A 15249-nucleotide genomic window follows, 5' to 3' on the forward strand; every position below is an offset into this window, starting at 1 on the left:
CCTGCGTCAGAGAGTATAAGGGCTGGGGGTGGGGTGGGCTGGGGCACATGATGTCTGCATGAGGGGCAGATTTTTGAGAAGAAAGAGCAGTGTGGTGGCAATCCGTTCATTATTTATTACATTCTGCACAGGGATGACCCCAACTCCCAGGAACCATTAACCTCAGACACAACACCCAGACCACACTGCGCCTGGGGAGGCTATTTCTCAGGGATGAGGGGAGGGAGTTGCACACGGGGCTCCCCTGAAAGCAAGCCCAGGAACCCTGAGACAGCCAGCCACCCCTGCATCTTCGGATTCCTCCACTGGGCACCCCGGGGGCCGTGGTCCCATGCAGCACTGTGACGTGTCCATGTCCATCCAGGGAAAGGCCGGGACTGGTGAGGATGGCCCCCATCTCTTCCTGGAACCCTGTGGCTACGACTTGGTGGCTGACAGCGCCCAGGCAGGAGTTGGCATCACGGTGGGAGGCCACCTGCACGAAGGGGAACATCCTCCACATGGTGGGGCGGCTCGCCTCTGTCCAGTGGTCCACGAGCAGAGGGGACGACACAGCACGAAGGTGGCCAGGTTGGCCGCAGCTACATACGGGTCCTTGAGGATACAGCGGCAGCCTGGGGAGCTGCCCGAGTCTGCCGATGGAGGAGGTGCCAGAGCAGCTGCCCAGCAGAGGCTCAGGATGAGCAGCGGGAGGAGGAGGAGCAGCAAGCAGACTGGGGTCCTGGCGCGTCAGGTGCCGCCTGCCTGAAGGGGAAGAAGCTCTCCTCCTCATGCAGCCAGGACACCAGCAGGGCCGAGGGCCCGATGACAGAAGCTACAGGGCACGCGGGTGAGCAGAAGAGGCAGGTTATCCCGGGTTCCCCCCATTATCCTGCTTCCTCCCCGTCCCCAGTGTGGAGGGTCCTGTCACAGGCAGGCTCCTGAGCATCACCTACTCACAGAGGAGGAGGCTGGGTCCCGGAGGGGGAGCGGAACCACCCTTCAGTCTGACAGGACTGGTCGGCCTTGGAGCTGGGACCCCAGCCCCACCGGTCTTTAGGACGCCCCACACCCAGCATGGCCCGAAGCTTCCCTGAGGCTGAGGAGCAGCCCACCCCCTGCCGATCGCCCCAGCCCAGAAACTCACCTGGCCCTGGCCAGGAAGTTTAAATCTTGTGGGACCCGAAGAACTGCAACAGTCCCTTTATGCCGGCGCCCTGGCCTGGGGGCTCCAGCTGGCAGGACAGGCTGTAGCTGCAGGACAGAGGGACACCTGTGAGCCCCTGGAGCCACATGTCAGGGGGCCCTTCCCCCAGAGCCTGCTGGCAGCTGCAGCCCATGCCTGACCCCGGCCGGCCTCACCTCTCCTCCTCATCCAGGGGCTCCACGGCCTGGAGAAATGACATGACGTGCTCCTCGGGCTCCAGGTCATACAGCCCGGCCACGTACTTGTAGATCATCATCTCTTGTAGGATGAAATTGTCCTGGGGCAGAGGAAGGACAGGATGCAGACAAGAGGGGGTGAGGAGTGGGGCACTGGGATGGTCCCGGATCTTTGCTCACACAGGAACCCGCCTTCCCTCCAATGCCATCCAGCCCTGCCTGTTCCCACTGTTGGGCCTCCAGCTCCTCCTCCAGGAAGGAGGCCTTGATGCCACCCCCCACCTGACAAAATCTTTAGTATCGTCAGCTCTGTGTGTCTTAACTCTCTCCAGACATGTTAGACCCAGGGGATGGGCAAGACAGGGTCCTGCCCAGGGGGTCTTGACTCCATCCCTCACCTTCTGTGACTGGGCGCTCAACTGTCTCTCTCTCATCCCGTCACCCTGGAAGGCAGGAAGGCAACCAAAGTGCATCAGAAACAGCCCCCTGAGCCCAGAACGAGGCCGGAACGTCCCTACCCTTTCTCAAGTTGGAGGACCTCCAGGGCCCTCCAAGGGGCAGGCCTGCCCAGAAACAGCACCCGGACCTGGCCCGGGATAGGGGCTACTGAGAAACGGGGACTGCACTGGAGAGCTGAGGCCAAGCTTTCCACGCAACTGTGTGATGGCAGACAGGGAGACTGGGGCCTCAGGCGGGAAGGCACTGCCAGCCCCCTGATGTGCTTCCTGCTGGGAAGGAGCAGCATCCCTCCCCCTGGGCAGGGCCTGAGGGGGAGACCAGTCCTGCCCAGATGCTGCCCCTGGAGCCCTCAGCCCCACCTGCCCTGGGGCCAGGACCAGGGCTTAAGCCGGTCCTTCTGGCAGTCCTCTCCTCTCCAAGAAGCCCAGCTCCTGGGGTGGAGGGGGGAATCAGGAGTGGGGGAGGCCCGGTGCTGAGAGGTCTGGGCTCACTGGGGGCTCTCTCCTCTCTAAATCTCATCCTGCCCCCCTGTGCCCTGCTGGGTCACTCACGTCGTTATTTTCCTGGAGTTGGTCTACGGGCATGTCACGCAGAAAGAATCCGATAAATGGAACCATGCCCTGTGCCACCGGGGTAGGGAGGTGATGAGTCCCCGCCTGCCTCAGGGGCACCCACAGAGCCTCCCCTGAACCCCACACCCGCAGCCCCCAGCTCCCTTGGACCACCCTGTGCAGCCTCCCTCACCTCCCTTCACCCTGAGCTCCTCTTTCAGTCCCTCCCAGGGCTGGCTTTTGGCCAATCCCAGGACCTGTGGTCCCTACAACTGTCCTCCAACTTCCCCTGTACCCAGCTGCTCTCGCCCTCCTCCTGGTCACCCCAGTGCTGGCAGCCCAGGGCTGGTGGCACCAGGGGCAGGTACAGGGTCGCCCCCACCGCCTGTGACCCGCGCCATGCCACTCTCACCTGCTTCTTCCTATGCTGGCATCCCGTGAGGGCCAACAGCTGTTGCCTCACGATGGCCCCCGTCTCCTGCAAGGACCAGGACACTCAGGTGCTCATGCTCCCCTCCCACGTGGCCTCCCACAACCAGACCGTGGTGGATGGCTGCCTTGCCCGAGCCCCCTGGCACCCATGCTGTCCCCACCTACAGCAGGCTCTCAGCCTAGAGCGACCTCAGCTCCAGCACACACTCATACTCATGGGGGTCCCTAGGCCTCGTCCACAGCCCTGAGAGTGTCAGGGGAGGTCCCTCTGCCTCCCAGGGTGCCCCGAGCACCCACTGTCACCTGGCTATCAGTACGGCTCCTCTCACATGACTGGGGGAGGGGTGGCACACAAAGCTGAAGCCCGTTTTGTGCTCCCTGGACCCTGCTCACCTGGGAGGCCCACACCCCAGGGTGACAGCAACCCTCCATGTCCACATGAGGAGCCTGAGACCACAGAGGGGCAGTGACAGGCTCAGGGGACCCAGGGGAGAAGCCGAACTTGCTCAGCCACAGGCCCCACCCCTGCTGCCGACCCCACGCCAACCCCAGCCCCAACTGGAGCCTGTCCTCTGGGTCCTCGCTGGATGCCAGGCCCCCAGTCAAGTGGAGCCAGGGAGGGAGACAGATGAGGCCCTCGGGGGCTTGGGGGACCCTACTTCCCCATCAGCTCCCCCCTCTCACCCCACACACCTTGAGTCTTCCCCAAGGCTGTGCCACAGCATGGCAGAGGACTTGCCCCGAGGACCCCTCCCTTCCAGACCTCTAACCTCTGTTTACCTTGAGGAGCCACTCTCTGTTAGCCTCCTCGTCCCTCTTTTTAAGTTTTTTGTAGGTCCAGGAGGTCTTCCTAAGGGGAGGGGAGAGGAGGAGGGAGAAACATGGCCAGCAGATGGAGAGTTTGGGGGCAGGCCCCTTTTCCTGGGGCACCCAGGAGATCCACTAGCCTGCATGAGGCTTTCCACCACAGCCCTGGGCCCTGGGGAATCCGTGGACTGGGGAGGGCGTTGCATGTTTCCACCCAGGGCCTCCATTCCCAGTTCTCCTGGGGGCGAATCTGCTTTGGGCCAGGTCGCTGTCCTTGGGGCAGAGACCTCCTGCTGCAGAGCACAAGCTCAAGATCTCCAATGGGCTTCAACCCATACCTGACATTGAAGGAAACTTATTCCTACAGGGGTACCCCTGGCCTAACCCACAGGGGGCCCCAAGAGCCCACCATCCCTGCCCCTAGGCTCTGCCGCCTCCCAGGAAGTCCCATCCCACTGAGGGACACTGCAAGATGTAGGGGTGTCACTGTCCACTCAGGTTCCCTGGTCCCAGGGACAGGACTACCCACCAGGAAACATGTCCCCAGGTGCTTTCCAGGCTAACTATGGGATGGCTCCGCAGGGCCAAGAGAATGGCATGGAGGGCAGTGAAATTCTTGAGGGCCAGACACTCCTGGGAGGGAAGACAGAGCTGAGAGCCCGGCCTGCTTCTCTGCTCTGTGCCCCCATGAACTCCTGTCCTTAAGGAGACAGACACCCAGGGAGCTCAGCACACCTGGTACCTGCTGAGCAGCCCTCCTGGGTGGAAGACTGTAGCTCAACCCAAGGAAGGGCCAGGCATGGCTGTCCCACCCCTGGGGCCTGCGAGTCCACATGGCTCAGGGACCATGCACGGTAGACCACAGACAACCATCCTGAGAGTTGGCAAAGGAGGGACCCCGGGGGCCATCCCATGACACACCTCAGCCACCCGAATCCAGAAGTCCACCACTTGGGCCCTGTCCTGGGCTGTCATGGTCACAGTCCCGAGGCAGGAGGAGATGACCAAGCTAACCATGGCATCAAATTGCCTGATGACCATTTGCACATTGGGGGCCAGGAGCTCAATGCCTTCCATCAGTGGCTGGCTCTCTATGTAGGCCTTGAATTCGCTGTATTCAATCCTGCTGTACTGTTTCTGGGGATGACAAGGGGTGTCATACAGCTCTGCCCCTGTTCCCAGGCAGGGTCACCGGTCAGAGCTGGGGCCCATGCAGCTGGGGACGTACTGTGAGCATTGTGGCCGTCCAGGCTTCAGACCGCATCCACTGAGGCACCCAGGATCGGATGCACAGGACCCCACAGTGGTGGGGAACGGAGGGGCTTTGCTCACAGGCACCCTCACTCACCTCCCCCCTGCAGCACAAGGCAGCTCACACCTGCCCATCCTGGGGCACCTGCCTCCCATTCTGCCACCCCGTGGATCCCGCTCCCCACACAGGTGCACTTTCCCCCGAAACACCTCCACCTGGGGCTTTTGTTGGTGTCTGTGTCTCCCACGCCATCAGGTCCATGGCAAGGGCCTCTGAAGTGCGGAGGCCTGCCAGGCCAATGGCCTGAGGACCTAAGGCCCTGGCAGCACCTCCCTGAGCACCCCTTCCCTGCCCTGCCCCTCCCAGCCTGGCCAGGTGCTGCCCACCTTCCCTCCGCTCCTCATTGGTCTGCAAGGATCCCTAAGTGCCAGCCCTACTGTCCTCCCGTGGTCAGGGAGGGCTTGGGGGTGAGGAGAGTCTCTCAGGGCACATGGTGAGTCCGTGGGGAAGCTGGGACGTGGGCCTAGATGACAGGAGTCCACGCCAGGGGACGGCAGGTCTGGGGCAGCCCGTGACACAGGGCAGGCCCACCCCCGACCCCGAGAGCCCGCTCCGCTCACCGCACACATCAGGGTCAGCTGCTCGGCCACCAGGTGGGCGGGGAACTGCAGGATGGTCCGCTCCTCCGTCCTCGGCACGTCCCAGGTGATCGCGACACAGGCGCTGGTGGGCCCTGGATCCGCCTCTGGCTCTGCCAGGCCCGGTGCCATTCCTGCAGGTGCCATGGGACCCGAGCCCGAGGACTCATGGGGCTCCAGCTCAGGGCCTGGCACCGGGGCTGAGACCACTCCTGGGATGTTCCCGGGGCTCATGGGGTCTGGACATGGCTCTGGCTCTGCAAGGCCTGGTACCATTATGGCAGTTGCTCCGGGCCCCAGGCCCGAGGGCTCATGGGGCTCCAGCTCAGGGCCTTGCCTCAGAGCTGAGACCTCTGCTGGGATGTCCTCCGGCTCTGCAGGGGCTGAAGCAGGTGACACCGACCGTAGCTCCAGCACAGGGGTCTGAAGGAGCTCCTGGACGGGCTCTAGCCACGAAGCCGGCCCTCCCTGTGTCTCTGGAGCCAGCTGCATCTGCCGTGGTTCTGGAGCAGGATACAGAGAAAGGGTCACCCCAGGGCTGATTCCCCGCACATTACAATGACAGAAGAGCCCTCACTGCCTTGAAGGGAACCCCAGTTCGGGAGGCCAACCCTAGATGGTCCCCTGACTGCAGCCCCTCACCTTCCAGCTCTGCCACCGTGGGCCCCAGGTGCTCCTCCTGGACCAAGTGGTGGAGAACTTGGCCCTCCAGGATGGATGAAGGCTGGCTGGCATCGATGACGCTGGGCACATGCTCGGGCTCCCAGGCAAGGCGCCTAGTCCATCCCATCCTGGGGCTGGGGGAAGGCCGGTGGGTGGCAGAGTGAGAAGCCTGGTCTTTCCAGCCACACTGGCCTCCCGGTCCACCCTTGTGTGGGCCTGGCCGCTGTGCACTCCCCTGCCTGTCCAGGCACCTGCCCCTCCCCCTTCCTGACCTGTGTGTCTGTCCTGGGACCCCATCCTCTCCCATCCTCCGAAGAGGAAGTCTCCAGTCCTCAGCCCGTCCATGGGAATCCGAAGATGAGTGACCTGCTGGGCTCTGCTGGGCTCCCCCTGCCCCAAGCCCCAAACTCCTCCTCCCCCCATTCTTTGAGACGGGCAGCGCCCCCTCTGGACCCAGTGAACGCTCACATTTTCAGTTCCTCCTCTGGCCCCTCGTCATGCCCCCTGTTGCTTGAAGAGGCCATGAGGGCATCACTTGTGACACTCCCTGGCCGTGACCTGCGGATGATGCCTGAAGTGACTGCCCGAGTCCACCCGGGATGGGGTCCCAGTATTGTGTCTGCGTCCTTCACTCAGTTATGCTAAGTAAGGGTCTGCACAAAGTGGGCACTGCGTACCTATTGTTGCTTAAGGAAATCCTGCCAGAACCTTCCCAGGTACCCCTCTGCTGCCCCCAGAGGTCCCTCATGTGGCCACAGTGAGGACAGGGACCTGGCCCAGCCACAGGGAATCGTGAGCCTCTGTTCCAAAGGCTGCTTTCCATGTGGTTTTCCAAATGAGCCAGGCTCCAGGCCACTGACGGGTGAGACCAAAGGCTTTCATCGGGTACAGAGAAGTAAGCCCCGACGTGGCCCAGCTTGGCCGGCAGTCCTCTCTGCACTGCTGGGCGCCAGGGGAGCCCCTCTAAGCCACCTCCCGTGTTCCCCATGGGCACCGTAACAGGTTGATCGCCAGCCACCCTGCCTGTCAGAGGAGCACGTTGTGGCTCAGACACATGGGGACACGCAAGACACACAGCGGGCTGTGGGCAGAGGCCCAACTGTGCCGAGGAGGGGGGTGGGTGCTCATCGGGGGAGCAGCTGGCCCGTGGCCGGCTGGTCAGCATCCCTTGCAGGAAGTAGGGACCAGGAAATGTTCCGGCTGAGGGTTGTCCCTGAAGACAGCCTTCTTGCCCAGAACAGTCCCTGCTTCTCCTTCACAGCTGGCAGCTGGTCGGTGTCCTTGGGAGGGAGTGTGGCCTCGGAAGTGCTCCGGCTGGTGTTTGGAGCTGGTTCCACTCGTACTGAGCGCTTTCTCCCCTTCCTCCTCATTCCTGTCTGGGGAGCCCTGCACGTGGGGACCTCAGTCCCATGGAGAGTTGGCTCAGGTTCACACTGAGAGGGGCAGCAGGGATATAGTCAGTGGGAAACCCAGGACCCACCAGGATGAGGGAGGTTTGCAGCTCACCCGAGAGCCCCGAGCCCCCTGGGGTGCGAACAAGGAGAGGCACGGGGTGCCCCTGGGAATGAGGTTCCAGGCCCCCTGGAGTGGGACTGTCGGCCACTCTCGTGGGAGGGTCCTGGCAGGTTGCCAGGTGTGGAACGGGGTCTTGGGGTGTAGACAGCCTGCCCCAGTTCGAGGGAGATGGAGTAGGTGAATCCATCCACCAGCTCCTCCACGCTCCCCCGGGTGGAGCTCTGCAAAGCCAGCACCTGGTAGCTGGGGAGGAGGCACTCACGGTTGCGTGGACCTCCCTGCAGGGGGCAGTGTGGGCCCCCAACCCTGCCCCTGAGATCAGTCAAACAGGGTGGCCTTCTGTGTAGACATCCAGTCGCTCAGGGAAGGAAAGGTCACCCCCGGGCTCAGGATTGACATGTGGGTGGAAGTACCTGGTCCCAACACTCACCTCCACATCCTGAATGATGAGACCAGAGCTGTGACACTGACTACCCCCCTCCTCCCCAGCCTGCAGTGCCACCCATGCCCCACGCCCACCGCACACACACAAGGGGCCGGGGTAAAGGTCAGCCCGGGATGGGTCACACTCGTGGTCTGGCCCTGGAGTGGCCTGCTCTGGGCTGCCCTGTGTTACCTCGGGGCTCCTCGGGAGACATGGACAGAGGCGTTGGAGGTGGTCTCTGAGTCAATGCCCACAGGCAGCAAGAGGCCACTCTCTCTCGGCTTCCCTGACTCCCACGCCTTCAGAAGGCTCCGCACAACAAGACCGCATGTTGCTCTGTCGAGCGCCTCCGGTCAAGTGAGCTGGACTGGGGTCTGCCACCAGGATCTGGGTTCCGTCCGGGTCACAATTCAGGTTCTACTGGGCGTGTCATCAGTGACATCACTTCTTCAAGGGTCCATTTCCTGGGCCCCTCCCTGCATTCAGACACGCCCACATGCCCCTCTGGGCTGCTGACTGCCCACCCTCCTGGCCCTTGCCATCCACGACTACACAGATCTCTATCAGAGCCCTCCCCTCGCTCTTTGGCACTGTCACTAGTGTCCCAGCTCTGAGGAGACAAGAGCTGAGAACTCAGGCCGCTTTTTCTCACCAGTTCCCTGTCCTGCTGAAGTCAGGGTACCTCCCAGGAGCTGCCCAACATCCCAACCTGCACAGACAGGGTCATGCCAGACATTCCTCCCTAGGAACATCCTCAGGGATATATGGATGACACCTCCCACTCCTGTGGGCCCATGTCACATGTGTCTGACACACAGACTCAGAGATGGAAGAATGCCAACCAGGCTTGGCATGGAGCGTGGAACACCACGCAAGTCAGGCCGGGGCCGGGCTTGTGATCTTGGGCAAGTCAGTCCCCTTCTAGGCCGTTTTCAGGTGTGCATCTTGAAGGGGCGGCAATGAGAGGACATCTAGGTGGTGTCATTTACTGGCATCCACCTTCCAAAGGTCCAGGCTGTCTCGAACTAGGTGCTTTCCAGACCAATGAGTGAATGGGTCAGAGTAGCACACCGGAAATGTGTGTGTGTGTGTGTGTGTGTGTGTGTGTGTGTGTGTGTGTGTGTTGGGGTGTGGGGTGCAGATACAGCATCTTATTCTTCACCTTAGAAGGGATAGCTTGGCATGCCCACAAGATAGACTTCTAGAAACTTCTCTAAGATGAAAGGTTCCTGAATTTTTGTTGGATTTTATTTCCCACCTTCTGACATGTGACTGCGCTATCAATATGCCTAGATGAGCTGTACTTCCTGATCACTGGGTCCAATCAGCATAGTACCATCAATGGGATGGGCCAGTGGGACGGCTTCTGGAAGGAAAAGGAGATGAAGCTTCCTTCTGTCTAAATGACAACCTAAGTCTGGAGGTCTGATATACCTCTGAGATACTTTTCTTTCCTTGCTGGCTAAAAGCTAACTGCCCTGCTGGTCTTTACTAACAGGAAGAGAACAAAGAGCATTTCCCTCATCAGTAGTTACACACTGGGTGCTTGGGGATCAAGTGATGAATCCGCATGTGCAGCAGGAACTGCAATTTATGACACTCCAATTGAGTTGATGCACTGTCATCTCCAAGATTCATCCGTTTCCTGAGTAGGCCAAATGAGTGACTTCAATAAGGGTATGTGGAAATCAACACCCCTACTTCTTTCAAATCCTTGGTGGTGACACTGGTTTCTGTAACCTCTCCTGGAAGGCAGTACTGCTTTCATTGTATACTTTAGAGGGAGTTCTAGAGGCTTGTACTTGACCTGCCACACAGCACGAACTCCTTGCCGGCACGGTCCCCTGTGGCTAGCAGGGAGGAAGCCGGCAGCTCTGTGTCCCTGACAACTCAGCCCTGTGGCCTCTGACACTGAAGGAGTGGCACTGCGGGCACTTGGTCAGGGTGGGGGGTGCTGCTCCTGATACCAAAACCTGGTCCTCTTCCCTGAGGTCAAATCACAAACACAATGACAAGGTTTTGAGGAAAGGAAAGAATAGTTTATTGACTTGCTATCAAATGAGGGAGTGGCAGGCTCCTGCCTTGAAGAACCACCGTCCTCCTGACACACAAGTGGTCAGGGCTTTTCCAGGGGAAATAGTACGAGAGAGGCTGGGGTGCAGACACATGAAGTTGTAGTTTGCAAGGGTCCAGGCAGACATTCCTGCACCGATTCACTAGCCTTTTGTTTTTCTTTTCTGCTCCTCCTCAGTCCCCGGGGACTGGATGCTTGGGGTTGAACAAAATCAGCTTTCACCTTTAACTCTGACCCTCAGACTCAGAAAACCTGGAGAACCATTAGAAACTGCCCCGCACCCCCTCCCCCCCAACCCTGTTAGTGATTACAAAGTTTCTGGGGCTACTTGAGTTCACTTTCCAGTGAATGTTAGTGTTCAGTTTTGAACAAAGATTTGATTCCCCTTTTCTTCTATTACAAATTCATTTCTTACTGTTACATTCCCTTAACAGCAGTCCCAAAGCAGATCATGAAAATGCCTTGAGGGAGAGTTTCTGACTTTATTACCTGGAGATAGCTACAAGTTGAAAAACACAGCTCTAAGCGTTTCTTAGAATATTAGTGCTGGCTGACAAGACAGGAACTGCCATCTGCGGTGCAGATTTCCAGTGGACTGTCTTACGTGTTCAAATTCTGCAAATGTTGCTGTTAGAATCAGCAAGGGAGTGTCTTCTTGCAACTGCCTGGAGCCGACAGCCTTGCATTTAATACTCGCATGCAGAATTTTCTCAAGGGCCCCTCCCCCACGTCTAGCACATGAACAAGTTGGGGAAATGAGAAGGGGACCCACAGAGGCCTTTATGTCCAGACCTGCTGCCCCACTCCCTCCACAGAGGCCTCAGGAGCCGAGGGGGCAGTGCTTGCAAGCCCAGGGCCTCCACTTTGCCTTCCAGGCTGCTCCCCTTGCTGCTGCTACACTTGTTACCACTTTCAGAATCCTATGAGAGAAACTCAAGCGCAACTTGGGCCTCACTGAGGTTTCGGTTCAGTGAACAGGTGAGCCTACAGCTCCCAGGAGTCAGCCTGTCCTGGCTCTGCCCCTGCCAGTCCTTCAGTTCATTCCGCGCTGTGAGTACCAGAGCTGGCCCTTCCTGCTGGGAACCTGTTAGCCGATGCTGTTACTGAGTGCCTACTGCCTTGTGCAGCCACGTATGGATCCCACCATGCTGCCCCCTCTCCACGCAATACCCTGGGACTCTGATACTACGTTCATGTCTTCTCTCATTCAAGTTTTTAATTTTAGCCATTCTCATGTGCATTGTCCATGTTTTCCACCTATGTTTCCCTTCCATTTCCCTCATGAGTCATGTTGTTGAGAAAAAAAAAATGTCAAGCCACACATGGACTTGGAGCAAATTCTTGCAAGACATACCTCAACAAAGGGCATGCATTTACAATACATAAAGACCTGCTACAGCCCAATGGCAAGAAAACAAGTAACCGTTCCTTGTTTCCCAGGAAACAAGAGAAAAGGCAAGTGAGGTGTCCCAGGAGTCCCGCCAATTAGGTGAGGGAAATGGCCCCCATCACGGAGCCTCAGAGGAGCTGATTTGAACAGCCAAGTCACCCAGCCAATGACATGTGCTGGGCTGCAGAGCCAATTCCAACTTTACCAGGGCTTTCATTTATCCCAGCACTTCCAAAATACATCATCCTTGACATTTTGAGCCAGGTCATTGTGGTAGGGGCTGTCTTTTGCATTATAGGACATTTAGCAGCAACCCTGGCCTTAACCCATTTGGTGCCAGTTGCACCCCTTCCCTGAGTTGTGAATTAAAAATGTCTCCAGATGTTACTAAGTGTCCCCAGAGGGCAGCTGAGAACTACTGTTCTAACCCTTTATTCTGTTGTATTGGGTTGAATGGTGCTCCCCATCCCCCAACCTGTGACTGTGACCTTATTTGGAAAAAGGGTTTTTGCAGATATAATTAAGGGTCTCAAGATGAAATCATCCTGGATTATCTAGGTAGGTTCTAAATCCAATGACAGGTGTTCTTTTAAGAGACAGGAGAGGAGAAGAGACAGACACACAGGAGAAGGCCATGTGAAGACAAATTCTTGGAATTTTAGTGGAAAGTGGAGTGATGTGGCCACAAGCCAAGCAATGAATGTCTAGAGCCACCAGGAGCTGGAAGAGGCAAAGAAGGATCCTCTTCTAGAACTCCAGAGGGAGTTCCAGAGGCTATTGACACATTGATTTCAGACATGGGGGTGTGGAATTGGGAGTCAGGGAAGACATCCAGGAAATGAACAGGTTTCCCATTGTGTTGACCAGGTACATCTGAAACACTGAAAAGGAGGGATTTCATTTCTGGGTCTTGTCACTTCCATGGGAAGGAAACCTGAAACATGTGTTTGTCAGGGAGGTGGCTCAGCTGTTGCTTCCTGACTGGGAAGGGCTGTTGGGTGAGGTGGTCACAGACACACTATTTGCAGTCTCTGCATCCCAGGGGGCCCAATATCTGAAGCTCCTCATTAAACAGACTTTTATTATTATTCAGGTCCCAGGAAAGTGCAAACCCTTGAAGACCGAGACTCTAGAAGGGAGGCATTCACGATGGCTTATTCCCTACCCTGCAAGTTCAGGTAGGTGTTTACCATCCATTTCTGTCTCCCCATTTCACGCAAGTTGTGAACACACCAGCTTTCTCTAATTGGACCCAGTCTGCATAATTTTGGTAGAAGCTATGGCATCTAATCCAATTAGCGATATCAGGAAAATGATTCTTTCAGTGTGAAAACATAGCTAATATTTTATGTAAAAAATACATTTGTAAGTACTGCTAAATAAAAGTAAAATACAAACACTCTGGTGTTTCATTCAAGATCCCCTGAATATTCTTGTATCTTAATCTTCATTCTATTTCATGCTGCAGATTCTGATCTATAATTTTTAAACATTTCTTACAGACATATTTGAGATTTTCAAACACTTTTCCCATTTCATCTCAATAGATTCAGGGTACATTTTTTTCACTTTATGATACCATTAGTTAAAATTTTTGCACTTCAATTTAATATAGTAATGAGAAATTATGATTTAACAGGCAAAGCACTTGTATGCTGGTGAATCCATACTGTCAGTAGAATGAAAGAGATCTCAACCTTAATTCCTAATTGAACATGTTAGTCCATTTTATTCATCATTACAAACTGTTCTCTTTTTAAAAAAAAATTTATTAGAATATCATTGATATACAACCTTATGATGGTTTCATACAAACAACATAGGGGTTTTAACATTCACCCATTTTATCAAGTCCTCATCCCCTCTATTACAGTCACTATCAGCATAGTAAGATTTTATAGAGTCATTAATTGTATTTTCCATGCTGTACTGCCTTCCCCGTGACCTACTTATATTGTGACTGAATTATAGTGTCCCTTAATCCACTTCTCCATCCCCACTCACCCTGCCCAACACCTCCCCACTGGCAACCACTAGTCACTTGTCAGTGTCTTGTGAGCCTACTGCTATTCTGTTCCTTCAGTTTTTCTTTTGTTTTTACACTCTACAAATGAGTGAAATCATTTGGTATTTATCTTTCTTTGCCTGGCTAATTTCACTAAATATAATACCCTGCAGCTCCAACCATGTTGCTGCAAATGGGAGGATTTCTTTTCTTTTTATGCTCAATGATACTGCATTTTGTCTATATACCACATCTTCATTATCCAGTCATCTATTGGTGGACACTTAAGTTGATTCCATATCTTAGCTATTGTAAATAGTGCAGCAATAAACACAGTGCTGCATATGTCTTTTTGAATAAGGGATCTTGTTTTCTTCAGGTCAGTTCCTAGGACTGAAATTCCTGGATCAAATGGAATTTCTGTTTTTAGTTTTTTGAGGAATCTCCATACTGCTTTTCACAATGGTTGTATCAACTTTCTCTGCATTCTCACCAGTATTTGTTGTTACTTGTCTTTTGAATGTTGGCCATCCTAACTGATGTGAGGTGGTATTAATTTGCATTTCCCTGATGATTAACGATATGGAGAATCTTTTAGTGGGCTAGTTGACCATCCAAATTTCTTCTTTGGAGAAGTGGCAGTTCAGAACCTCTGCCCATTTTTTAGTCAGGTTATTTGTTTTTTGGATGTTGAGGCATGTGAATTCTTTATGTATTTTGGATGCTAACCCCTTATTGGATAAATTATTTGTGAATATATTCTACCATACTGTAGGGTGCCTTTTTGTTCTTCTGATGGTGTCCTTTGCTGTACAGAAGCTTTTCAGTTTGATGTAGTCCCACTTGTTCAATTTTGATTTTGTATCACTTGCCTGAGGAGATGTGTTCAGGAAAATCTCGCACATGTTTATATTCAAGAGAATATAATTTTTGCCTAGGTTTTCTTCTAAGAGTTTTATGGTATCATGACATACATTTGGGTCTTTGATCCATTTCTAGTTTATTTTTGTGTATGGGGTTAGGCATTAATCTTCATTCTCGTACATGTAGTTGTCCCGTTTTCCCAGCACCAGTTATTTGAAGAGGCTGTCTTTTCCCCATTTTATATTCATGGATCCTTTATTGAATATTATTTGAACATTTATATGTGGGTTTATATCGGGGCCCTCTATTCGTTCCATTGATCTGTGGCTCTGTTCTTGTGCCAGTACCAAATTGTCTTGATTACTGTGGTTTTGTAGCAGAGCTTGAAGTTGGGGAGTGTAATCCCCCCAGCTTTATGCTTCCTTCTCAGGATTGCTTTGGCTATTCGGGTTCCTTTGTACTTCCATATGAACTTTAGAACTATTTGGTCTAGTTCGTTGACAAATGCTGTTGGTATTTTGATAGGGATTGCATTGAATCTGTAGATTGCTATAGGCAGGATGGCCATTATGACAATATTACTTCTTCCTATCCATGAGCATGGGATGTGTTTACATTTATTGGTATCTAATTTCTCTCACTAGTGTCTTGTAGTTTTCAGAGTATAGGTCTTTCACTTCCTCCATTAGGTTTATTCCTAGGTATTTTATTCTTTTTGATGCAAATGTAAATGGAGTTGTTTACCTGATTTCTCTTTCTGCTAGTTCATGATTAGTATATAGGAAAGCAACAGATTTCTGTGTATTAATTTTG

At 54.6% G+C, this 15249-nt stretch overlaps 1 protein-coding gene and 1 long non-coding RNA gene across 3 annotated transcripts in view; one reads left to right on the forward strand and one right to left on the reverse strand.

Moving 5' to 3' along the window:
- LOC130680109 (uncharacterized) overlaps positions 1-15249 on the forward strand; it is a 78247-nt gene that overhangs the window by 29022 nt on the left and 33976 nt on the right. Inside the window, exon 2 of the mRNA XM_057490226.1 lies at positions 12661-12745. Coding sequence (XP_057346209.1) covers positions 12661-12745 — 85 coding nt within the window. The remainder of the gene's footprint in view (positions 1-12660; positions 12746-15249) is intronic.
- On the reverse strand, positions 613-2385 carry LOC118922090 (uncharacterized). 2 transcript variants are annotated; one of them, XR_008993140.1, is made up of 3 exons: positions 1342-1641; positions 1127-1233; positions 613-814 (listed from the first exon to the last, which is right to left on the reverse strand). It is a non-coding gene; the product is annotated as an uncharacterized LOC118922090 (long non-coding RNA). The 2 variants fall into 2 exon arrangements; XR_008993139.1 differs by lacking the exon at positions 613-814 and adding an exon at positions 2373-2385 and having other exon boundaries at positions 916-1233; positions 1342-1463.

This window comes from Manis pentadactyla, chromosome 12 (assembly GCF_030020395.1).
Source record: "Manis pentadactyla isolate mManPen7 chromosome 12, mManPen7.hap1, whole genome shotgun sequence".
NCBI lineage: Eukaryota > Metazoa > Chordata > Mammalia > Pholidota > Manidae > Manis > Manis pentadactyla.